This window comes from Stegostoma tigrinum, chromosome 12, assembly GCF_030684315.1.
Source record: "Stegostoma tigrinum isolate sSteTig4 chromosome 12, sSteTig4.hap1, whole genome shotgun sequence".
Classification (NCBI taxonomy): domain Eukaryota; kingdom Metazoa; phylum Chordata; class Chondrichthyes; order Orectolobiformes; family Stegostomatidae; genus Stegostoma; species Stegostoma tigrinum.
The window spans coordinates 37,019,818-37,045,913 of NC_081365.1; the positions used below are offsets into that span (position 1 = coordinate 37,019,818).

The following is a 26,096-nucleotide window of genomic DNA, read 5'->3' on the forward strand; positions in this document are numbered from 1 at the left end:
TCGAATGGCCACATTGTTTCAGAACAAACAGTTGGTTACACTGCCAATAAACTTGCTTTTTTGGAAGAATGCTACACAGGCTTGGTAACACACAGATCAGTAGGAGTCCAGAGGTATGGTGTGACAACGACAGCACTTGATAGTTGAGGATTAAACTGTATTCTGTGACCAAATTTGGAAAGTAGCCACTCCATTGGATCTTCCCGGCACTACCCGATGCTGGCATTGGACACAGGCCACAGCATCTTCAAGAAGGCACGAAGAGGGGGATAAATGGGCAACTTGAAGCCAGCTCTCTGCTTTTTGCTTCTAGTTCAACAGTGTCCCCAAAGAGCACATGCAACCGGCAGCTGAAGTGCACAGCATCTCCACTTCATAGTGACCTGAGATGAGAGGAGAATTGATGACTGCAGATCTTGAAACATCAGTCAGCCTTCAAACACAGAGGAACAGCATGTCCCAGCCTTATTGAAAAGGTATTTCCATTCCTTTCAGACAAACAGTACAAATACAATGGTAGGCACTTGTGGATAGGGTGTATTGAATCCTTGGAAGCGCATGTCAGAAGTGGATAGCAAGTGTAGATTTAAGACTGTTTACTGAAGAATCCTGTGAGACATTGATAGAGTTTGATGGTGTTCAATGACAGTACTATGTAGAGTCTGATAAATACTGTTTTTCCTTGATAAAGTGTTCAAGAACGTTGTGTTGGACCTTCCCTTGACTATTGGCCCCTTTGTCTATTTTACTGTATAATGTGCCTGAGTTAAAAAGGGCTACTGCAATTTGGCCAAGGTTATTCAGGGTAGATTTAGCCGCCTTGCAATTTACAACAATTTGTAAGCTTTACTAATTTACAAAATCTTAGCAATGTTTATCGGTTGGAAACCGACTTGACTCATGACAGAAGTTAGCAAATCTAGGCCAGAGAAAGCACCAATAAACAGACATAATTTACACTTTATGAAGAAGTCATTACAGAGATCATCAAACCACAAGCAGATAATAGGTCTGAAGTTGGCAGCCTCTGAACTGAAGGTTATTTTGTGTTTCATTCGTTCTATCCTTTACAACTTACACAGCCACTTATTGTCAGAGATATACACTTAAGCAGACAAGTGTACAACACAGTGCAATACACATAAGTACTGTTTTATGAAAGGTCATGAAAGATCTATTGCTCCCTATTTTTTCCGTACACATGTCACTAAAGCACATTGCTTTGTGCTTCAGGTATATTGCTTCCTGAAATATGCCATTCCATTCTCCCACTTTCACAGTTTTCATCAAATCTATTCGAACGACATAAAGTTTCACAGGGGTGCCTCCAATATGTTCTATTAATCCCCTCAGTCGAGAATACATCTTATCGTGTTGTTCAGTTGCCTCTGTTCTCAGCAGAGCTGACCTTATTTGCCCTACCATTCATACATATTCCTCATCTATATCTCTCCTTTATCACTAATAGCACTTGCTTTGGCTTTTGCTTTAGGCACTGTCACGATCTGTTTCACGATCTGCCTTTATCAGCAGCATAAAAAAAACCATACATTTCGCTTTCCTTTTAACCACGAGGAGTGTCTTTGGACTCGAAACATTAACACCGTTACTCTGGTCACAGATGCTGACAGACCTGCTGGGTTTCTCAAGCACTTTCTGTTTTTACTTCAGATTTCCAGCATTTCCAATATTTTGCTTTTACTTCAAAAGTTATCCTGGTGTCTTGGCCAATAGCTATGCCACAATCACTATCATGAGAAAAGACAATGCTAATCATATTCACAAATGTTGACAGAATGAAGATGTCAGTCTGTAATGCTGATACCACCAAAGCAGAAGAAGAAACTAATACATTCCAGCAGTCTATGCTACTTATTTCACATATTGCAATCAACAGCAAAGGTATTAGTTTAAAACACTGATTCTATTTAAAAACAGATTTCCATAGTGACCTTGATTACAAACCTTCACATTCTGCCTCCAGAAATAACTCCTTTTCATTCTCTCGGTATCTGTCACACTTATGCTGATAATGCCACAACTCTCATGGGTAATCAGAAATATCTACCTTTTTCCTCAGCTGAGGATTTCCCATCACTGTGGTTGATAGAGCCCTCTGTTATTTTTCCAACCATTTCCCACACTTCTTCCCTCACCTACTCCCTCCCACAGCAACAACAGGGTTATAGAATCTGTGGTTGCCTTTAAAATACTTCCAAAGTTGAAAGGTCTGAAAAATACCACCAACATCAGTAATGCCACTGAATTATAATTTAGTTCTCTTAAGTTTAAAGAAGTTTTAAAACTTAAGTGAAAGGCTTAAAGCTACACATCAGTCATAAAAGACATACAGAATCCAAAATTTTGCATAACACCCCATTTTCCTGAGAAATTTCAATAACCAGCCATTTTCACGTAAATGGACAATCAGGTTTTTAGGAGTACACACCTGAACCCAACATTGGAGTGAAGGGCAGTTTCCCAGGATTCATTACACTGGCGCTTTTTATTCATGGGGTTATGTAAGACCAATAGTACAGAGTTGTCCTGTTTGTAGTAGTACGTATCCAAGCACCTATAAAATGGGGCAGCCTCCTGAAGAACCTGAAAGGTACATACATCATGCTTACATTGATAAAAATGAAAGCATTGGGTGTAATCTTCTTTACTGACGATCCAAATTCGAACAATTTGCTCTATTTTTAAATACATCATAATACTTGGAGCTGACCATCTACCTGCAGGTGAATGCGGCACTCTTTCCAAATGTAACTACTGTCCAGATTTTCCACTAGCTAGACAGTACTCCTACCAGCAAAGGTAGGAGTAGCACATGGTGAATCCCCATTGAAGTCCACTCTGAAGGAATTGCCTGGGAAACTGAATTTTCCACTGGGCAATGACTCCCTGCCTAGAATCTTCTGAAAGTCTCCATTTAAATTGGACAATTTGGATTTTTCTGATGAAATTGAAAAATTACAGTCTAATTCCTAAGTAAATATTAAACAAACACCATGACTAGCTCAAGCATCCACAACTACAACTTCTCCAGGCTCTGTCATAAGAACACAACATTACATAAGAACACGGATCAGTAGTATACCATCCGGCATGTCGAGCCTGCTCCGCCATTCAACAAGATCTTTTTGTGGCCTCAGTTCCACTTACCCACCCTTTTACCATAACCTTAGTTCCTTTACTGTTCAAAAGAAAATCTATTTTAACTTTATAAACGTTTAATGAGGAAGCCTCAAATACTTCACTGGACGGATTCACAACCTTTTGGGTGAAAACCCTCCACTTCAATTCATTACTTTGCTCCCCCTAATTTTGAGGCTGTAACCTCTTGCTCCAGTTTCATTCACCAGTGGAAACATCCTCTCTGCTTCTATCTTATTTATTCTCTTCATAATTTTATATGTTTCCATAAGATCCCCCCTCATTCTTCTAAATTCCAATGAATATAATCTCAGTTTACTCATGCTCTTCTCATTGGTCAATCTTCTCAACTCCAGAATCAACCTAATGAATCTCCTCTGCACCTCCTCCAGTGCCAATACATCCTTTCTCAAGTAAGGAGAACAAAGCTGCATGCAGTGTTCCAGGAGTGACCTCACCAGCACCCTATACAGCTGCAACATAATCTCCCTGCTTTTAAACTCAATCCCTCTAGCAATGAAGGACAAAATTCTATTTGCCTTCTTAATTACCTGTTGTACCTGCAAACCAACCTTCTGTGATTCATGCACAAGGACACCTAGGTGTCTTTGCATAGTAGCACGCTGCAATTTTTAACTGTTCAAATAATAGTAGTTTTTACTGTTATTCCTACCAAAATGGATGACTCCACATTTATCAATATTGTAGTCTGTCTGCCAGACCTTTGCCCATTCACTTAAACTATGTATATCCCTCTGCAAACTTTGCTCTACCACTCATCGTAGTGTCATTTGCAAACTCCAACCCACTACACATAGTCCCCCACTCCAAATCATTCATGTAAATTGCAAACAGTTGCGGTCCCAACACTGATCACTGATCACCAACCAGAAAGGCATGCATTTATTCCCACCCTTTGCTTTCTGTTAGTTAACCAATCCTCTACCCATGCTATTATATTGCTCTGAGGGTCAGAGACCGCTTTGTAGAGCACCTGAGCTCCCTTTGTGACAAACAACACAGCTTCCAGTCGCGAACCTTTTCAACTCCCCCTCCCACTCCCTGAGTGACATGTCCATCCTGGGCCTTCTCCTGTGTCACAATAATGCCACCCAGTAAGTGGAGAAGCAGCACCTCATATTCCGCCTTGGGAGCCTACAACCCAATGGTCTCAATGTGGATTTTACCAGTTTTAAAATCTCCCCATCACCCGGCCTCATCCCATGACTAACCCTCCCTCTTATCCCTGCCTCCTTGACCTGATACAAACTGACACAACCTGTCCATCTTCTCTCCCACCTTTCCGCTCCTCCTACCTCGGTGACCAGTCCCCACCATTGCTTACCTGCACTCACCTATCACCACCCCACCTACACTGCCCACCTGCCTACCAACACTACCTACCCCTCCTCCCTCTATTTATTTCAGCATTCCCTTGCCCCTCCCCCATTTCTGAAAAAGGGTCCCAACCTGAAACATCAACCTTCCTGCTCCTCTGATGCTGCTTGGCCCACTGTGCTCCTCCAGCTTGATTTGGTGTTATCTCTGACTCCAGCATTGGCAGTTATTACTATCTGACGTTGGAAAGGTACCCTGTTTGTGTCATAATGACAGATATGCATAGTCTTGTAGTTCTGGCGCCATTTAATTTACTTTGCACATGTAAATGACGCCAAGTAAAGCTGCATAAAATTTTATTGTTAAGATAGTTTTAAAGTAATTCTCAGACTTTTCTCAAGAGCGGGATATTTGGGTTACCTGTATCAAAACAAATGGATCATGCTGCTCAGCAAAACTCCATTCCATCAGCGATCGGAGCTGTAATTTCTGTATATATTTTATATCAATCTTTATGTTGTCAGCTTTATCCTAAAAGGAAAAGTATAGTTTTATTTTGTTCTTTAGGAGTACGAGAATAGAAAATATTTTTCTTTGCAACCAATTCAAAAATAACACAAACTAAACAGTGAAGAACAACATTAACACATCTGAACTTGTTAATATGGGAAACAATTTAGAGGTTTAGCTCTGCCAATGGAAACAGGTAGGGAGAATATCTTGGAAACTAGACTGCATGCATTGTGCTGGTCCAATTGAACTGCCGTGCTAGTTATGTAACATTTTCAGTTTGTATTATCATTTATAATTTTACCTTTTCATCTTCAGCATCTGTTGAACCACATCTTCTGATTTCCTTGTCAACCATTTCAGAAGTATCTTTAAAGCGCACTGAAAATAAATTTAGGATCCTAGTTATAATTTTGGATAATGTTCAGGGATAATTTCACAAATGTGCACTCCTGTCGAAGGGCTTCACCCGTTGGAACATATGCACACCGGAAATTCAGCGCAGAGCCCATGATTTTGAAATTTTCATTGTGTAATATCCAATGTGTGTTGTTTGTGGGTGAATGTGGTCCTGGTAGCATGGGCTCACAAGAATATTACTCAAATTGTACCTTGCTTTTAATAAAAACAAATAAGCAACAATGAACTTGAACTAAATTAGAACAGACAGTAAGGAAAGTCTTTGAAAATTGTACCGTCTTCTACCCAAGGTGTGAATGAAGTCCAGGAAGTTTAAATGAAGTCAATACTAAAACTTTGTTTCGAAAAGAATATGTTCTTCAAATTTACAGAATTCAGTTGGACAGTCTACAAAATCTATTATACTTTCTTTCCTCCAGCATCTGAAAAACATTTTTTTGTTTGAAAAGACACTTTGGAACTGTACTTTATTCACGTTCAGTTCCCTACATAAATTCAGACAAAATGTTAATGGCTGGTACCTGCACAGGATCGTTCTATGCTGTTTTCTCCAGACATGCTGTTTTCTTTTGACTTGTTATTATCAAACCCAAAAGGGCAACTTTCTTCACCATTTGAGAAGTTGGTGAATATATTCTCTGAAATGAAAAGAAGCATAATTCAGCTATTAAATGCAAAACTTGAAATGATCTTTCTTTATCAACATTCTCAAAAGGTGTAAAGCTTTATTTGGCAGGTTATCATGTAACATCCAAAGATACCATGACATAAAAATATTTTTCCCAAGTGTTTTAATTTCTAATATTTGGAAAGAATTTCAAAAATTCAGAACCTTTCAAGTAAAGAAATTTCTCTTCATTTCAATCTAAAAGACTGGTCTCTGACCTGAAATTGTGTCCCTATGGTTGAGACTCCCCAGTTATGGGAAACAACCTCTCAGCATTTATCTCTCTAGCCAATTCATAATTTTATACGCTTCAAGGATATAATCTCATTCTACCACACTCTAGAGAATTTGAACCAAATTTACTCAACATCTTGCAAAAGCAAAACTCTCTCATCCAAGGAACCTTGTGAATGCTTGCTGTATTATCACCACTGGAAATTGTATCTTCCTTAATTATGTGACCAAAATTGCACAGATTACTCGAGATGTGACCTCACTAAACCTGGATGCAATTGTAGGAAGACTTCCTCACTCTTCTACACCAATTCCCTTCCAATTAAGGCAAACATGCCACTTGCTTTCTAATTACTGAGATACAGGCTACTAGACTAGGTGGGATTGAGGTTCACAAGGAAGAGGTATTAGAAATCCTTCAGAGGGTGAAGATAGATAAGTCCCCTGGGCCAGATGGGATTTATCCTCGGATCCTCTGGGAAGCCAGGGAGAAGATTGTCGATCCTTTGGCATTGATCTTTAACTCATCATTGTCCACAGGAATAGTGCCAGATGACTGGAGGATAGCAAATGTGGTTCCACTGTTCAAGAAGGGGAGTAGAGACAACCCTGTAATTATAGACCAGTGAGCCGTACCTCAGTTGTTGGTAAAGTCTTTGAAAAGGTTATAGGGGACAGGATTTATAATCATCTAGAAAAGAATAAATTGATTAGGGATAGTCAGCACGGTTTTGTGAAGGGAAGGTCGTGCCTCACAAACCTTATTGAGTTCTTTGAGAAGGTGACCAAACAGGTAGATGAGAGTAATGTGGTGTATATGGATTTCAGCAAGGCGTTCGATAAGGTTCCCCACAATAGGCTATTGTACAAAATGCGGAGGAATGGAATTGAGGGAGATATAGCAGTTTGGATCAGAAATTGGCTTGCTGAAAGAAGACAGAGGGTGGTAGTTGATGGGAAATGTTCATCCTGGAGACCAGTTACTAGTGGTGTACCGCAAGGGTCGGTGTTGGGTCCACTGATGTTTGTCATTTTTATAAATGACCTGGATGAGGGCGTAGAAGGATGGGTTAGTAAATTTGCAGACGACACTAAGGTCGGTGGAGTTGTGGATAGTGACGAAGGATGCTGTAGGTTGCAGAGAGACATAGATAAGCTGCAGAGCTGGGCTGAGAGTTGGCAAATGGAGTTTAGTGCAGACAAGTGTGAGGTGATGCACTTTGGTAGGAGTAACCGGAAGGCAAAGTACTGGGCTAATGGTAAGATACTTAGTAGCGTAGATGAGCAGAGAGATCTCGGTGTCCATGTACACAGATCGTTGAAAGTTGCCACCCAGGTTGACAGGGCTGTTAAGAAGGCATACAGTGTTTTAGCTTTTATTAATAGAGGGATCGAGTTCCGGAACCAAGAGGTTATGGTGAAGCTGTACAAAACTCTGGTGCAGCCGCACTTGGAGTATTGCGTACAGTTCTGGTCACCGCATTAATAAGAAGGACGTGGAAGCTTTGGAGAGGGTGCAGAGGAGATTTACTAGGATGTTGCCTGGTATGGAGGGAAGGTCTTACGAGGATAGGCTGAGGGACTTGAGGCTGTTTTCATTAGAGAGAAGAAGGTTGAGAGGTGACTTAATTGAAACATATAAAATAATCAGAGTTAGATAGGGTGGATAGGGAGAGCCTTTTTCCTAGGATGGTGACGGCGAGCACGAGGGGGCATTGCTTTAAATTGAGGGGTGAAAGATTATAGGACAGATGTCAGAGGTAGTTTCTTTACTCAGAATAGTAAGGGAATGGAATGCTTTGCCTGCAACGGTAGTAGATTCGCCAACTCTAGGTACATTTAAGTCGTCATTGGATAAGCATATGGACGTACATGGAATAGTGTAGGTTAGATGGGCTTGAGATCGGTATGACAGATCGGCACAACATCGAGGGCCGAAGGGCCTGTACTGTGCTGTCATGTTCTATGTTCAATGCTCTGTGTATCTGTACGCTGATCAGGTGTTCGTTGCAGAGTAGAGCTAATTCCCTCTGAACAACTGTACTTACATGTATCTAGAAAAGTATTTTGCTTTTCTTTTCTTAATATTACAGTGAATAACCTTATTTCTTCCCACATTATAATCCATCATCCACTTGTTTTCCACTCGCTTAACTAGTCCATATTTCTTTGCAGCCTTTTTGTGTCTTCATAGCTTGCAGTCCCACCTAGCTTTGTATTATTGCAAACTCAAAGACGATACTCTGTCTTTTGAACTTCCTCATTTATATAATTATAAATAACTGAGGTTCCTGTCCTGATAGCACTCAAAGACTAAAAACTTATAAAAAACATTATTTATATCAGTTTCCTGTCTGTTGGCCACTCCTTTATTCATGGTAATATATTACTCCCACCTCAAATGAACCCTTATACTGCATAGTATCTTTGGTCTTGCATCTTACCAAATAATTTTTGGAAATCCAATTATACTATGTACAAATATATTAGTATGCTCATGACATTCAGTTTGGCTTATGCCCAGGTGACCTCAGCTCATGACCTCATCATAGCCTTGGTTCAAATGTGGACAGAAAGAGCTGAATTGCGTGAAAGTGACTGCCCTTGACATTATGGCTGTTTATGAGACATGGATGAACACAGCAGGCCAAGCAGCATCAGAGGAGCAGGAAGGCTGATGTTTCGGGCCTAGACCCTTCTTCAGAAATTTCTGCTTGGCCTGCTGTTTGTCCAGCTCTGCACCTTGTTGTCTCAGATTCTCCAGCATACTTCCTGCCTATCTCTAAGGCTGTTTGTGACCCAGGTTTGGCATCAACTATAGTCAATAGGAATCAGGAAGAAAACCCTCCGCTGTTTGGATTCATACCTAGCACAAAGCAAGATGGTCATGATTATTGGAATCAGTCATTGCAGTTCCAGTACATCTCTGCAGGATTCCATCAGGGTAATGTCCAAGGTCAAATTGTCATGAACTGCTTTATTAATGACCTTCACTACATCAGAAGTAGGGATGTTCACTCATTGTTGCACAATGTTCAGCACCATTTGCAATTCCTCAAATACCAAAGCAGCCCATGTGCAAATGCAGCAAGATCTGGATTATATCCAAGCTTGGGCTGAGAAGTGGCAAATAACACTTGCATCATACAAGTGCTAGGCAATAACCAATTCCATTAAGAGAAAACCTAATCACTCCCCACCTTGACATTCAACGGCATTTTCATCGGTGAATTCCCCCCATGATCAAAATCTAAGGGGTTACCGTTGACCAGAAATTTAACTGAACTAGCTATATAATTATCATGGGTACAAATGGAAGTCAGAACCTAGGAACCCTGCAGTAAGTAACTTACCTCCAAGCTCTGCAAAGCCTGTCCACGTTAGGCGTGCGATGGAATATTCTATACTTCTCTGGATGAGCGCAGCTCCAACAGAACTGACACCATCCAGGAAAAAAACAGCCTACTTGATTGGCACCACAACAACTAACATCCACTCGCTCTACCACTAAAGCACAGGGCCAGCAGTGTGCATCATCTACCAAACAAACTGTAGAAATTCTCCCAGGCACCTTAGACTGCACCTTCCAAATCCATGCCTACTACAATCTAGAAGGACAACAGCAATAGATAACAGGAATATCACACTATCACCTGTAAGTTCAGCTCCAAGCCACACATTGTTCAGACTTGGAAATATATCTCTGTGCCTTCGCTGTTGTTGGGTCAAAATCCTGAAACTCCTTCCCTCAAATGGTATTGTAGGTATATATATGCCAAATAGATTGCATTGGCTCAATTGTACTTATTAAGATTTGCATACTTATTACTTTGTAAAGGAGGTAGGAATCCAGAATGCATAGTCTGGGCAGGGTAGTAGGAATGGGAAACTTCACAACCTTTTAAAGGTACATGGATGAGCACTTGAAATTTCATAATATTTGGGCTATGGGTCAAGCATTAGAAGGTGGGCCTTATGCAGCTAGGTCAGCACAGACTCAGCGAGTTGATGGGCTTCTTCTATACTGAGATAACAAAGTGTGGAGCTGGATGAACACAACAGGCCAAGCAGCATCTTAGGTGGTGCTTAGCCTGCTGTGTTCATCCAGCTGCACACTTTGTTATCTCAGATTCTCCAGCATCTGCAGTTCCTATTATCTCTTCTTCTATACTGCATGGCTTTATAGGGATAGGCAATGAATGCAGGCCCTGCCAGTGATATCTACATCTCATGAATGAATAAAGAAGATATGACTAGAACTCACGAGTCTCTTTGCACTTCAAACTTCTGAATTTACCCCTTTTAGAAAATAGTTTTTATTTCATGCTTGTATTCTTCTTGCCAAAGTGCATGACCTCACACTTTCCCATGTTGTTCTCCATCTGAAACTTCTGCGACAACTCTCCTAACCAGTCTAAATCCTTCTGCAACTCCCCACCTCCACAATACTACGTGTCCCTCCACCTATCTTGGTATTGTCTGCAAACTTAACCAGAATGCCCACAGTTCCTTCAACTAGAACATTAATGTATAGCTGTGATCCCAACACTGACACTTGTGAAACACCACTTGCAACCAGCTGCCAACCTGAAAAAGACCCTTTTAATTTATTCCACATCAAGCAGCAGTTTCACCTGTACATTGGCTAATGTGGTATACTGCATCCGCTGTACCCGTTGTGGCCTCCTCTACATTGGGGAAACCAAGCAGAGGCTTGGGGACCGCTTTGCAGAACACCTACGCTGGGTTCGCAATTAACAGATGCACCTCCCAGTTGCAAACCATTTCAACTGCTCCCCACCCGCATTTCTCAGACGACATGTCCATTCTGGGCCTCCTGCAGTGCCACAACAATGCCACCCGAAGGTTGCAGGAACAGCAACTCATATTCCGCTTGGGAACTCTGCAGCTCAATGGTATCAATGTGGATTTCACAAGCTTCAAAATTTCCCCTACCCCTACTGCTACCCAAAACCAGCCCAACTCGTCCCCACCTCCCTAACCTGCTCTTCCTCTCATCTATCTCCTCCTCCCACCTCAAGCTGCAGCCCCATTTCCTACCTACTAACCTCATCCTGGCCCCTTGACTTGTCCATCCTCCCTGGACTCACCTATCTCCTCCCTACCTCCCCACCAATACTCACCTCTACAGGCTCCATCCCCGCCTCTTTGACCTTTCTGTCTCCTCTCCACCTGTCTTCTCCTCTATCCATCTTCAAACCGCCTCCCCCTCTCGCCCTATTTATTTCAGATTCCTCTTCCCCTCCCCCATTTCTGATGAAGGGTCTAGGCCCGAAACGTCAGCTTTTCTGTTCCTAAGATGCTGCTTGGCCTGCTGTGTTCATCCAGCTCCACACCTTGTTATCTTGGATTCTGAAGCATCTGCAGTTCCTATTATGTCTGATACAATTTTGTCCCCACTCTCTGCTTTCTGCCAGGGAGCCAATCTTCTATCCATGCTAGCACCTTGCCTCTAACACCATGGGCCCTTATCTTACTCAGCAGCCTCCTGTGCGGCACCATGTCAAAGGCCTTCTTGAAGTCCAAGTAGATAACATCCACTGGCTCTCCTTGGTCTACTTTGCTCATTATTTCCTCAAAGAATTCTAGGAGATTTGTCAGGTATGGCCTCCTCTTGATAAAACCATGCTGACTTTGCCCTATTTTACCATGCACTTCCAAATATTCAGTAACCTTGCGCTTTACAGTGGACTCCAAAATCTTACCCATGACCGAGGTTAGGCTAATAGGCCTGTAATTTTCCATCTTTTGTCTTACTCCCTTTTTAAACAGGGGTATCACATTAGCAATTTTCCAGTCCTCTGGGACCCTCCCTGACTCAAGTGAAATATTAACTTTGCTTTCGCTACACAGTTGTTTCTTTTGCAGTTAGCTGTTTTATGAATATTTTATGTTTTGTGTACAAGAACACTCAAATGCTCTCTGCTCTGCAGCTCAGAACCATTGAACTGAATGGACAAGGTTGAAGGCAACTTTTGGGTGGGCGGGTTGACTGCATTGAAGATCTGTGATTCACTGGGTCATGATGCAGTGCAATAATCAAAAGGTGTCCCAACTGGATAGTGGGATCTCCTTGTAATTGAGAATGACTTCACTTCAGACAACCATGTAAGCACTTAATGGGAGTTGAGCCTACAGTAAGCAAGAGAACAGTAACAGTGATTATATGTTTACTTTAGTGAATGGAAAACATAGTTCTTAAAAACCCGTGCCAGAATGCGCCATCAAAAGCATTTCTTCTTCCTCTGTCTCCTATTCCACTAGATGTGACAAGGGCCTACAAATGGATGCCTTGGTGGCATTGCTTTCTTTTTCTTCTTTTCTTCATCTTTTTCCTGTCAGAGAAGGTGACATCTCAGAGGGCGGTGGCCAGAGCAGGACTCTGGGAGGAGACAGGGACTCCTGGTTACAGTCACAGTAGGCCCGGAGCAGGGCCTCCCAGTTATCGGCAAGGTGGTGGTGACAGCGGAGCTGGGAACTCCTGTTTGCCATGTGAGTGTGAGTTCAGCCCGGGACCTGGTATTGGTGGCAGCATTGGTGAGGTGGCCCCAGTGGCAAAGAGAATGCATCAGAAGAATGGTGATTCCTATGTTGGTGGGTCTGGCGGCGCAGTTATCGTAGGTGAGCCAACTCAGGACTCATGGTGGAGGCAGTGGGGTGAAGATAGACTCTCTTGCTCAGTTATGTATTTTTATTCTTTTTATTCTTAAACTATTCAAAATGATGCCAGATTTTGCAGCAGTGAAAGCTTTTCACTGCGTTTTACTGTACTATTCACTGTAATAAATCATTCAATTCTTCTGGGAACATAAGACACTGGCAGAGCGGAGATGTAAGGGTAGGGCAATTCTGTCCTTAGCTTTAGTTTCCAGGTGTCCTCTGTTGCTTCTCTTCCCTGTTGCAGCAAGCCCGCACCACTTCAGCCTTTTTGGGTGTAGGGAACACCCGGAATCAGTCAAGTTGCCTTGCCCCTCTCTCACCATGCTGTAGATGTGCACATCATCCAAGCACACGTCCAGTAGTCACTTAGCCTACTGCGGGACCTGGGTCTCCAAGAAGGCCACCAACATGGAGGCAGCCAGGGGCTCGAATAATGAAGCGACTACAATAGACAGAAAACATGCAGACTCTTCCATTTTTTGCTCCAGTTTAGTGAGGTCCTTCGACATTGTTGCCTGATATTCCGCTGACTGTTGAGCAGGTCAGTTAAGGCTCAGCACACGAGCACATTTCTGCACGAAGTTCAGCAGGTGCCAAGTTTCTGGCAGTCTTCAAATGTTAGAGGCCTAGAGTATGTCTTTTTCATTGGCTGTTGATGTATGTCAATAAAGTATTATCAGATTGTATCCCTGGGTCTAATCTAGCTACAGTATCACCAAGGTGACCGCCCTTGTGATGGTGGAAGGTTTGAGTGAATGACTTGATAATGCATACTCTGGGAGCTGACAGCTATCACTCTCAGAGATGGTCATAGGGGTGTGGCAATGGCAGCCACTGTGCCCATTTTTGTTTGACTGTATGTTATTGACCACTTGTAACTGTGGATAAAAAGAGAAAAAAAATTACCAGTTGAAGATGTACAAACCCTTACGTGGAGTAATGAGATAGACCACCTACATATCCATGTAGGTCAGACAGCAAAGTCTTAGACTGGCTTGTCATGCCATGATAATTTCTCTGTGTATACAGGGCAGGTGTTGGTTTTCATCTGACAGCACACTTGTGATGATAGTAAGAATGCAGAGATCCATTAACCTAGTCCTGGTCTTGATCATTGCTAAAAGAGAGTCATAGAGATGTACAGCATGGAAATAGACCCTTAGGACCAACTAATCCATACCAACCTGATATCCTAGATAAATCTAGTTTCATTTGTCAGCATTTGGCCCATATCCCTCTAAACCTTTTCTCTTCATGTACCCATCCAGATGCATTTTAATGTTGCAATTGTACCAGCCTACAACAATTCCCTCATAGCTCATTCCATACACGCACTAATCCTTTGTGTGAAAAAGTTGCCCCTTAGGTCCCTTTCAAATCTTCCCCTCTCACCTTAAAGCCGTGCTCTCTTGTTTTTGACTACCCCACCCTAAAGATAATACCTTGTCTATTTACCCCATCCATGCCCCTTATGATTTTAAAAGCCTCTATAAGGTCACTCCTCAGCCTTTGATGCTCAAGGGAAAATAGCCCCAGCCTATTCAGCCTCTCCCTATAGCTTAAACCCTCCATCTCTGGCACCATCCTTGTAAATCTTTTCTGAACCCTTTCAAGTTTCATAACATCCTTCCTGTAGCAGGATGAACAGAAATGCACACAGTATTCCAAAAGTGGCCTAACCAATGTCCTGTGCTGCTGCAACCTGACATCCCAACTCCTGTACACAATGCACTGTCCAATAAACACATGCATACCAAACACCTTTTTTACTATCCCATCCACTTGCGACTCCACTTTCAAGAAACTATGAGCCTGCACTCCAAGGTGTCTTTGTTTCGCAAAACTCCCCAGGAATTTATACACTTAATTGTAGGTTGTGCCCTGATTTGCCCTTTCAAAATGCAGCACCTCACATTTATCTAAATTGAATTTCATCTGCCAATCCTTGGCCTATTGGCCCAGCTGATAAAGATCTCATTTTACTCTGAGATAACCTTCACTGACCACTATACCTCCAACTTTAGTGTCATCTGCAAACTTATTAACCACACCACTTGTGTTCACATCCAAATCATTTATATAAAGCCAGTTCTGTATACAAATGGCTAGTTGTCCCTGTACGCCATGTGATCTAATCTTGTTAGCCAGTCTACCATGAGGACCTTGTTGAAAGCCTTACTGAAGTCCATATAGATCACGTCCACTGCTCTGCCCTCATCAATCCTCTTTGTCACTTCCTTAAAAATCTCAATCAAGTTAGTGAGACACGATATCCCACACTCACAGTCATGTTGGCTAGCGCTAATCAGTCCTTGCCTTTCCAAATACATGTAAATCCTGTCCTTCAGCATTCCCTCCAACAATTTGCCCACCACCAATGTCAGGCTTACTGGTCTATAATTTCCTGGCTTTTCCTTGCCATCTTTCTTAAATAAATAGTGGCACCACATTAGCCAACCTCCAGTCTTCCGGGCCTCACCTGTGGCTATCAACGATACAACTATCTCGGCAAGCAATCACTTTCCTATCTTCCAACCGAGTTCTAGGGTACACCAAATCAGGTCCCAGGGATTTATCTACTTTTATGCATTTTAAGACATCCAGCACCACCTTCTCAGTAATATGGACATATTTCAAGGTGTCACAATCTATTTCCCCAAGTTCTATAACCTTCCATATCTTTCTCCACAGTAAAAGACTTTTGCAAAATACTCTCCTGTGGAAATACTCACACATAGGCAGCATTGCTGATCTTTAAGAGGCTGTATTCTCTCCCTAGTTATCCTCTTAATGAGAGAGAAATAATTAATTGTGATGGGAAAGTGTGCATATGCAATTCATGAGCATGTATAGCCAGGCTTCCTCTTGCATTCTTTGTGTCTGCTAACACTGCTGACCTCCTGGTAGACTTTACTCCAGGCTGCCTGTTTTGCTGGGTGAATTTGTTTCACCTGTCAGTAGAAAAGATGACATCCATTCAGGTCCAGTGGCATCATTAAACCACAATTGTTTCGTTGTACTGTCTGGGTCGCCATTAAATGCAGAGCCAGAACCTTCAATTTCTGGAAGCAGTGAGGCCCATTCAACCAAACCCAATGCTTTAAGATACCCCTGCTCTACTTTTCAGTCTGTTGTTATGCATGCTTCATCAGATTGCTCCTCACATCTCCAAGAACTTCAGATATACCCAGCCTTCACTTTTTCACACATCAGAGAGAGCGTGAAGGCTCTCAAGAGAGACTTGGTGTTACTAGTATACAAGTGGCAAAGACCTAACACCTTGCTGTGAAGTCTGTAAAGTAGAGCTCAGCAAGAAAGCCCACTTTCGTATGAACTTGTAGAGGAGTTTGTAACTCTTTTCACAAAGTTTACTTTTGTTTTCTGTTCTCTCAGTTTTTGGTACCATTCTGGGACCTCTATAAGTACAAGTTCAAAAAGGATTACAAGTTTAATCATTTCATTCTATTCCATCTCTCAAATATTTATCCAATTATCCATCAAATTTGTCTATAAGTTCTACCTCCATTGCTCCCTGGCAATCTATTCTACATTCACTCATCATTGTTCAAAACAGTTAAATCTCTTCGTATCTACAGCTACTGAGGAATCATTAAATTGCTTTATGATACATCAACATCACCATATCTTCTGCAAAAACATGTGGAATATATCCTTCAGAGATAGTAGGAACTGCAGATGCTGGAAAATGAGATAACAAGGTGTAGAACTGGACGAACATAGCGGGCAAAGCAGCATCAAAGGTGCAGGAAAGCTGACATTTCGGCCTAGACCCTTCTTCAGAAAACAGAATAATTTAGTTGAGTTTAAACTCATTACTTTGATTACCTGCAGAAGCAGAATTGCTTTGTTTATGTGTTTTCTTGACAGTAATAAGATGTTTCATTTCTTTTGCAAATGTGACAGGGTCATCCCATGGTATGTATGATGATTTAAGACTTTCAGCCAGCATGTCTTTTTTCTTTTCCAGTTCTCCATTCTCTTTTACTGTCGTAAGATTTATGCTCTCAAATACAAACTGCTTGAAGGCTTTCTCCACCTCAGAACTTGTCATATTTTCTAAGTGAAATAATAAATATTACAATCCTCAATTTATCGTCCATATAGAAGGCCAATTGTAATAGACATCTCAGTCATAATAAGATGACATAGTATTCTTCAAAATTAAGAACCAATATTGTAAGTGCAATAAAAAAGATGCCCTTGATTTTCATTTTGAGTTTGTCAAATTGAAATGTTTCAGTGATTCATACAACAAATCACTTTATGAAGTTATGACTTTTGTCATATATACAGATTTCCATTCTAATGCATCAAGGTACTATAAACAATGACAGGATGAACTAATGTGATTTTTTTATAAAAGGATATGTTGATGGAGAAATGTCTGCTTGGACATCATTGGAATTTCCTAGAATTTGAACTATGCCATTGCATCAATGATGTCCATCTGAACTATCAAGAACAGTTATGTGGGACCTATATGCACTACCCCATAACAATGTAATATACCATTTGTACAGGAATGAAGTATCAGCTTAGATGCTTGGACTTAAAACTACTGATATGGATTCTTGGCTAATGAGAGTGGAAACTGAGATATCACGTGCACACTGTTCACACATCTACAACTTTATGGTCATAAAATTGACACATGCTCAAAAATCTTCACATAGAAATACAACCTGCAACCTAACTCTCCTGCGCTGAGACCCCTATCCCACACACCAGGTCTTGTTAGCACATAGTCTGCATTACACACTACCTATTGTTAGACATTAACAGTCTCCATTAACAGCCATTCACCCTTCTAGTCAGATCATTATCAACTCGTTTGTCTACCCAACTGCTCTTATCGCTCTTTGATCTCCATCCCCACCCATTGTTTACTCCCTACCCCGTTCCCCTCCCTTCTTCTGCAATATAAACGGACATTTTCTGAGCTACCACCAGTTCTGAGGAAGGGTCACCAGACCCAAAATGTTAACTGATTTTTTTTCACAGAAGCTGCCTGACCAGCTGAGCTTTTCCATCAACTTCTGTTTCAGCCTGCACCCAAGTGACCAGAATGCAAACATGCTACCAATTGAGCTAGGAAGGGGAAGCTTGAAACACTGAATGACTTACTCTTGTTCTTCATCCTAGATTCCTAAATATGTCATTAAAAACTATTTATTAAGTTCAGCAAGCCATTTTTAAGCTCAATAAGTTCCCATTCAGTTTACAGAGTCTGATGAAGGTCTTCCACTCTGTTACAACAGAAGCTCTTAGGCCTTTAGATTTTAATTCAACTGCCCTTTCCTTAGTTTGGCTGTTTGTTTTCCTTTCACTCCCTCTGCTTCCATCCATCTTAAGTTTAAGGGAGTGATGGAAAAAAGTTTTAATTTTATTATCAGCTCATAATAATTAGCTATTTCTGGTGCGAGTCTAACTGTGGTTGTGGTCTCTTACATGAGTTCTAATTACTAGATGAAGTGAATTTTTAAACTTATCTAAGGGAATTTCTCAGAGAGCTTTATACATGGCATTTACTCCTATCGTCTGAATCCATGGGTCAAAACTACGTTGATCAACCTTTTGAAATTCAATATAGATCTGCCAGGCTGTTTCCTTAAATTTCAAACTTTTACCTGTATGCCTCAGGAACTAATTGATATACCACCCTGATAGTGGACCCCAATCCATAGAAACTTCTTCTAAAAGTGATGCATAAATCCCATCTCTTTCTGTCAACCTGCTTTGCATGATCAATGTCCAGTTTCCCTTCAGCTAGTTCATTTGTTTTGCACTTTCTTGAACAAAGTAAAGATCGCCTCCACTCCCTTTTCCCAAATTAAGAAGGACATGTACAAATTTCAACTTTTCCTTACCAGGCTTTGGATTAGAAGTACATTTTCCTTATCAGAACTTTCTTATGCATCTGAGATTGCATTGTTTTAACTACAACTTTATAAACCAGTAATCTCTTTCTCCCCATTGGCACTCTCCTGGGGTGGCATGGTGGCTCAGTGGTGAGCACACTGTTGCATTATAGGGACCTAGCTTTGATTCCAGCCTCGAGCGACTGTCTGTGTGGAGTTTGCATGTTCTCCTGAGTCTGTGTGGATTCCCTCTGGGTGCTCTGGTTTCTTCCCACAGTTAAAAAGTGAGTAGGTTAGATTATTTAATTGCCTACTGTGTTCAGGGATGTGCAGACGGGGTGGATTAGCCATTTCTTCCAAGGGACATGCAGGGTTACAAAGATGGAGGATGGGGGAGTGTTCTTTGGAGAGTAGGTGTGAGTTCAATGGCCAAATGGCCTGATTCCGCACTGAAGAGATTCTTTGAAATCCAGTCCGAGCCACTTCAAGGCACCACCTTGCTCTCTGGCCAACATCTCTGTCTCCAGCTTGCTACAGTGCTCCAGTGAAGCCCAGCACAAGCTGGAGGAACAACACCTCATTTTCTGCTTGGGGACCCTCAGCCCTCCGGACTCAATGTTGAGTTCAATAATTTTAGGGCCTACACTCTCCAATGTCCCAGCACCCCGTCCCACACACCAGGCCTTGTTACCACATAGCCTGCCACACAGACTCCCTGTTGTGAGTCACTAACAGTCTCCATTAACAACTATTCCCCCTCCCAGCCTGATCTTTAACAACTCCTATGTGTGTCCAACTGTCTTTCTCTCTCTTTGGGCTCTATCCTATCAGTTCCTCCCTGGCCCACCCACGACCCTACTTTCTGTATATAAACTGACGTTTTCCCAGCCACCATCAGTTCTGAGGAAGGGTCACCGGACCTGAAACGTTAACTCTGTTTTCTCCTCCACAGATGCTGCCAGACCTGCTGAGCTTTCCCAGCAACTTTGTTATTGCTCCGCTTAAATCCTTTTTCAGTTTTAATTTTAATCCCTTTTCACTTCTTCATACATAAAATGTAATGCAATTATAACTTTCTTCAACAGTGCCTGATCCCTTGCTTATTTCCACCAATCCCAAATCTGTGCCAAAATGTCAATTATTTCTGCCTTATTAGGTTTCATTGGCACCTTTTAAATTTGTTTCTACTGGTTTAAAATTAGTTAAATCTTGTAAACCATTCAAGGATAGCTCCTCCACCTTTAAAGAAAGTTTTAGCTGCCATAAATGCCATTTTGGTTCTATAATGAGAGAAGCCTGGTATCTATCTATTTATCCAGTGCCATACTATTATTCCACAACCAATTTCAGCAGATGCTGAAATTTGTACTGAAATCAAAAAATGCTGGAGATTTCAGTGGATCAGGCAGTATTCATGGAGAGAAAGCAATCTAATGTTTTGAGTCTATATGATTCTTCAGCTTCGATGAAGGCAGCTAGACTCAAAATGTAGCTTGCTTTCTATCAATGGATACTGCCTGGCCCACTGAGATCGCCAACACTTTTTTGTTTTCAGGTTAATCGTTTAATCCTTTTTAAATCACCCTAATCCCGCTTGCAGACACTCTCATACTGCACAAAACAGAAACAAGTTTCAGCAGACATTTTTAAAAATGAATTGCAAAAGGTCTGAAAACAACAGTCTGGAAAATATGTGATGGCTTCTTACATCCATTGAGCTTCCTGTCAAAAAGGCTGAAATGCTGGCTGTTGTAAGTTTGTGATAAATGTTGAGCTCTGATTCCAACCAGCTGGATTTGAGTTGTTGAGAGTGATCACAAAATACTACTATAATTTTTACCAAGTAGTCATAAATAATAGTATTTGTAAACACTACTAGGTTCCCAGGAAATTCTACTAAGAAAAAGGATTTTTGGAGAGAAATTGCAGCTCTGAGGTGGCTTCTTTTACATTTTGACTGCTAAGTCTATCAAATTAAACTAGAAAGGGGTCGCTAGGCAATTATTAGCATAGGAGAGCCCCTGGAGCCCTCAAAATTAGGTTATCCTAATAATTAATGAAACCACTCTCTTATCTCCTTGAAAACTTTGCCCGGCAGCTTTTCCAAGGTCATTTGATCTCTTGTTAAAAATATCAAGTGGCTGATGCCATATATTAAACTGTCGATTTTATTTCCAATAACGTCTCTTAATACAGAAAATATCCAATGGAACAAAATTTCCAGTATTTCCTAGATAGTATAATGTGTATTCTGAACTGCACTAGTAACAGAGGCACTGTACATCTGGAATTGATGGGGTGGGGAAGGTTTGGTTATTGACAAACCAGCAGAGGAAGAGAAAACACTTCAGCTCTTCCCACATTCTTCATCATAATCCCAACCAATCTTGGGTAGAGCTCTGTACAATACATTCTATTTCTTGCCCACATAATTAACCTACAGCAAATAATCTTCAGAGGTTGTAATCCACCTCAGCAAAGAATTTGGTTGTTAAAAATTGAGGTTCTCAAATTATGTTGTGGGAATGTAGAAGATGGAAGCAGAGCACATACACATGAGAGTTTTCTCTGTTATTGTATTGGAACTGGAATCGATTTAAGATGATCAATGCTTTCTCCAAAGCAGTAGAGCAGAACTTCATGAATAAATGTTAAGCCATCAGGTTTCTTATATTTGACAGTGTAATTTCAGGCTATGTTGTTGAAATGTTGGATTACAATTTTCATTATTTATAACACTATATTCTTCTATATACATGTGTATTCATACATACATGTTCTGAACAAGATCTAAGAATACAATAAGTATCCACAATAATATTGTAATGACAGAATTAGACCAGAATATCTCACCATTGGTGCAATGGTACATAAGCTCATGGATACTCGCCAAACGTTTAGCATCAACTTCAGGTGAAGGATGAGTAAAATTAAGAAACTTCTCTAAAGACAGTTTTTTCATCATTTCCTGTTCAACCTTGGCAGGGTCAAAGCCTTGTAGTATCTGAAATGAGAGGAAAAAGATACATTCCATCTTTACTAAAATAGTTTTATTGCAGAAATTGAGAGTATAACAAAGGTGAAACAGATCTAAACTCATAAGACTTACTAACTCATTAATTTTGTTTCCTTTTAAAAATGAGATATAGTTCTGTTTAGATACAGAGAATGGATTAAACTAAATTTCTAGCATATAGGGAACATAGGGAATAACAGGAGGAACAGGCCATTGACTCAGAATCTCTTCCATTGTTCAAAAATTCATGCCTGAACTCTATATTTTTTTTTCCGGTATACATCTCTCAATGTCATTATTTTCTAGTAATCTATTGATTTGGTCTTGATTGTGCTCAATGATTGAGCTGGGCTTAACTGAGCCTGGCTACAGAATTCCAAAGATTCATTTCTATCTGAGCAAAACCGATACTCCTCATCTCAGTGTTAAATGGCCTACACCTATTTCTGGCACTGATTATAGACTTACCAGGCAGGGCAAACATCCTATCCGCATCTACCCCGTCATGCTCTGTATGAATAAAAATCTTTGAACTTTCAATGAGATCACTCTCACTCACTTTAAAAATCTAGAAGATACAGGCCCAGATTGTTCAACCTCTCTTTGTATTACAATCCTGTCATTCCAGGAATTAGTCTAGTGGGTCTTGGTTGAACTCGCTTTGTGGGAAGTACATCCTTCCTTAGATAACTGCACACAATAATCCAGTTCTCACTCTTTGAGAAGTACATTGTCCTTCTGTGTTCCTTGTTGCTAAGTGAATAGCCTCACATTTATTTATATGATATTCCACTTGCCAAAGTCTTGTTCATTCAACTGGCCTGCCTAAACCCTCTTGAAGCCCCTTGCATCCTCTTCACAGCTCACATTCCCATCTAGTTTTGAGTCATCAGCAAATTTAGAAATACTATATATGATCCCTATTGCGTTCTTGCATTGTTTTCCTAACAAATAGGACTCTCGTGCTTGACTGGTAAGTGATGTAGGTTCAGTTCACTTGAAAATCTACGATAAATTTATACCTCAGACAGAATTATGACCGAAGCCCAGTACAAAGAAATATGGCCGTACATCCTTATATGTGCATACTTGGATGGAATCCTCATAGCTGCTGGTCACAAGGTTTCATCCTTGTCCTCAGGTTATTAGCATAGCCTTTAAAGTGATATTTCATCAGCCCAGCATCCAAATTAGTCATTTAGATAGTGACCGCCGTGATCCAAGCACTGACCCTTTCAGCACTCAACAACTAAGAGCCTGCCAAGGAGAGTGACCAATTTATTGCTCTGTTTTCAGTCTGTTAACAAATTCTGATTCCCAATCCCGTGTAATCTAATTTTAGAATATAAAACATAGAACAATACAGCCCAGAACAGGCCCTTCAGCCCTCGATGTTGCGCCGACCTGTGAACTAGTCTAAGACCATTCGCCCACACTATCCCATCATCATCCATTTGCTTATCCAAAGACTGTTTAAATGCCCCTAATGTGGCTGAGTTAACTGCATTGGCAGGCGGGGCGTTCCACGCCCTTACCACTCTTTGAGTAAAGAACCTGCCTCTGACATCTGTCTTAAATCTATCACCCCTCAATTTGTAGCTATGCCCCCTCGTACAAGCTGAAGTCATCATCCTCGGAAAAAGACTCTCACTGTCCACCCTATCTAATCCTCTGATCATCTTGTATGTCTCTATTAAATCCCCTCCTAGCCTTCTTCTCTCCACTGAGAACAGACCCAAGTCCCTCAGCCTTTCTTCATAAGACCTTCGCTTCAGGCCAGGCAACATCCTGGTAAATCACCTCTGCATCTTTTCCAATACTTCCACATTCTTCCTGAAATGGGACAACCAGAACTGTATGCAATATTACAAGTGAGGCCGCACTAGCGTTTTGTACAGTTGAAAATTCTGTCTATTAGCCACTTGTTCTTGGTCATTATTAAAAATGTGTAAATCCAAAAAACATCACATCATTAATGCTCCTTCATTTATGCTACAAGTAGCATCAAAGAACACAAACAGGTTTGTAAAACATGATTTCCCTTTCCAAAATCCAAGTTGAATCCGGCCAATCATATACCATTACTTTCTCAGAGGCTTTTGTGGCTAGTGGTTGTGTTTCCAGCATAGATCCTGAAGGATCCCATCAAATCCCATCTGCCCTGGAGATTGTCACAATATGTGTGAATTGGTTGAGTAAAAATAATTTCTGTGCATTCCATACACAAACTACTCGCTGAGTAAATCTTCTTATACCACCTTTGCTTCTTTTGCACATCATTTAAATCTATGCTGGCTCATTCACACTCTTTTTACATGTGGGAACAGTTTTCCCCATCTTCTGTGTCTAACCATGCTAACAATTCACCAAAGATAAACATAGATAATCAAGGATGCTTGGTCCACTTCATTAAATGATTGTCACTTATAATGATGATGTCTTCGTTGAGATGACAAGTTTTATTATAAGCATATCTTTGAAGGCCAAAGCATTATACACAGTCAATCCTCATATTTGTGCACATGCACAAAAATAAGCTACCTTCAAGTGATGCGTCCGCCATGTCAAAGTGTCATGGAGATTAAGAAGCAAGGGCTGTTTAAGCTCTTCATGTGACTTCTTTTGTTCAGACTCTTCAGTCATTATCTGTGTAATAATATTAAATGTAAGGTATATTATGATCAAATCAGAATTAATAAATTGAGAACTATCCTATTGTCAAGAAACCCCAAATATCACTGAAATGAATGGCGTGTTAGTAAACAAAAACCTCCAATTATGGTTTTACTGGATATAGGCATTCTTTTATATTTTAAAAATAAGAAAACCTGCACATAACTCTGCTTTAGAAATTTGATTTGACACAGAACAAAAATGGACAAACAACTGAAAGAGCAAGCAAAAGCGAAACTAAAGTTTCAGGTACAACTTCTCACAAAATACATAGCTGAAAGCTCTAGGCAGGGGCAGTAAGGGTGCCGGTGCTAAATGATGGTAGACAGATTATGACACTCCAGCAGCAATAAACAAACTTGATGGGAAAGCTGGTATTTTCCATCTGTAAATGTATATTATTCATACAGTGTTACTTCTGAACTGACTTTAAATGTCTACACCTGTAAATTCTGTCTGCAAATTCTGGTATATGTAATTCATTAAGTTCACATGGGTATCAAATTAGTCAAAAGAAAAGTATAAACACTAAATACATTTTTTGGTTACCCTTCTGTACATTGCTGTAACTGGGAGGTACCTGTTGTTCTTTCTCAAGTACAAATTTAGGATTTTTCAAAATTGAAGAAGTTTCTTCAGCTGGAGAAATCTGCATACATCAAAGCAAGCAAAAATAATGCTGTAAAATAGGTTCGAACCTTCAGTCATAGAGTTATACAGTATGGAAACATACCCTTTGGTCCAACTCATGTGCACCAACCAGATATCCTAAACTGATCTAGTTCCATTTGCTAGCATTTGGCCCATACCCCTCTTCACACTTCCTATTCATGGGCAAGTACCTCTGTTTGTCTTTGCATACCTCTGTTTGGCTGGTGCTATTACGGATGTGTTGTGCCAGTCAATCTTGTGCCCTACTTTGTCTGTGTGTATTAAGACCAGTGAGAATTGGTCATGTCTCTTGGTGGCTTGCTGGTGTTCATGTATCCTTATTGTCAGTTTTCTTCCAGTTTGGCCTATGTAATGTTTCTCACAGTCTTTGCATGGTATTTTGTATATTACATTAGTTTTTTGGTTGTGACTATGAGATCCTTTGAGTTCATCAGTAGTTGTCGCAGACTGGTTGTTAGTTTGTGGGCTACCCTAATACCTTGGGGTCTGAATAGTCTTGTGGTCATGGCTGAAATGTCTCTGATGTACAGTAGGGTGACTAGTATGTCTGGCTGTGTTGTATCTTCTTGTTGTGGTCTGTCATGGAGATAAGGCAGATAGTGATTTTTGATTGATGCCAATCACCCAAGCAAATGGAGACATATAAATTACAAGCAGGAGAGAACACCAAAGCTTCACTGGAGGCACACTTACGATGTTACCTAGCAGAGTGATGACATGTCTGTAATCAAACAGACCGGCTGAGCTATCAAGTCAACAAATGCATATCCTCCACCCCCAATGCAGCAGTACGTACAATCTACAAGGTTCATTGCAGTTACTCCATCACTACATTGCAGTCAGTCCA

At 40.8% G+C, this 26,096-nt stretch overlaps 1 protein-coding gene across 4 annotated transcripts in view; it reads right to left on the minus strand.

The window, feature by feature from the left end:
• Positions 1-26,096, minus strand: part of spag17 (sperm associated antigen 17) — a 239,250-nt gene that overhangs the window by 152,268 nt on the left and 60,886 nt on the right. For 3 of the 4 annotated variants that reach the window (XM_048541476.2, XM_048541475.2, XM_048541474.2), the window contains exons 14-20: positions 24,446-24,550; positions 21,742-21,892; positions 16,856-17,086; positions 5,949-6,065; positions 5,312-5,388; positions 4,918-5,028; positions 2,450-2,604 (exon numbers count right to left, since the gene is read on the minus strand). In XM_048541476.2, coding sequence (XP_048397433.1) covers positions 2,450-2,604; positions 4,918-5,028; positions 5,312-5,388; positions 5,949-6,065; positions 16,856-17,086; positions 21,742-21,892; positions 24,446-24,550 — 947 coding nt within the window. The remainder of the gene's footprint in view (positions 1-2,449; positions 2,605-4,917; positions 5,029-5,311; positions 5,389-5,948; positions 6,066-16,855; positions 17,087-21,741; positions 21,893-24,445; positions 24,551-26,096) is intronic. The other variant, XM_048541477.2, reaches the window with a different exon arrangement.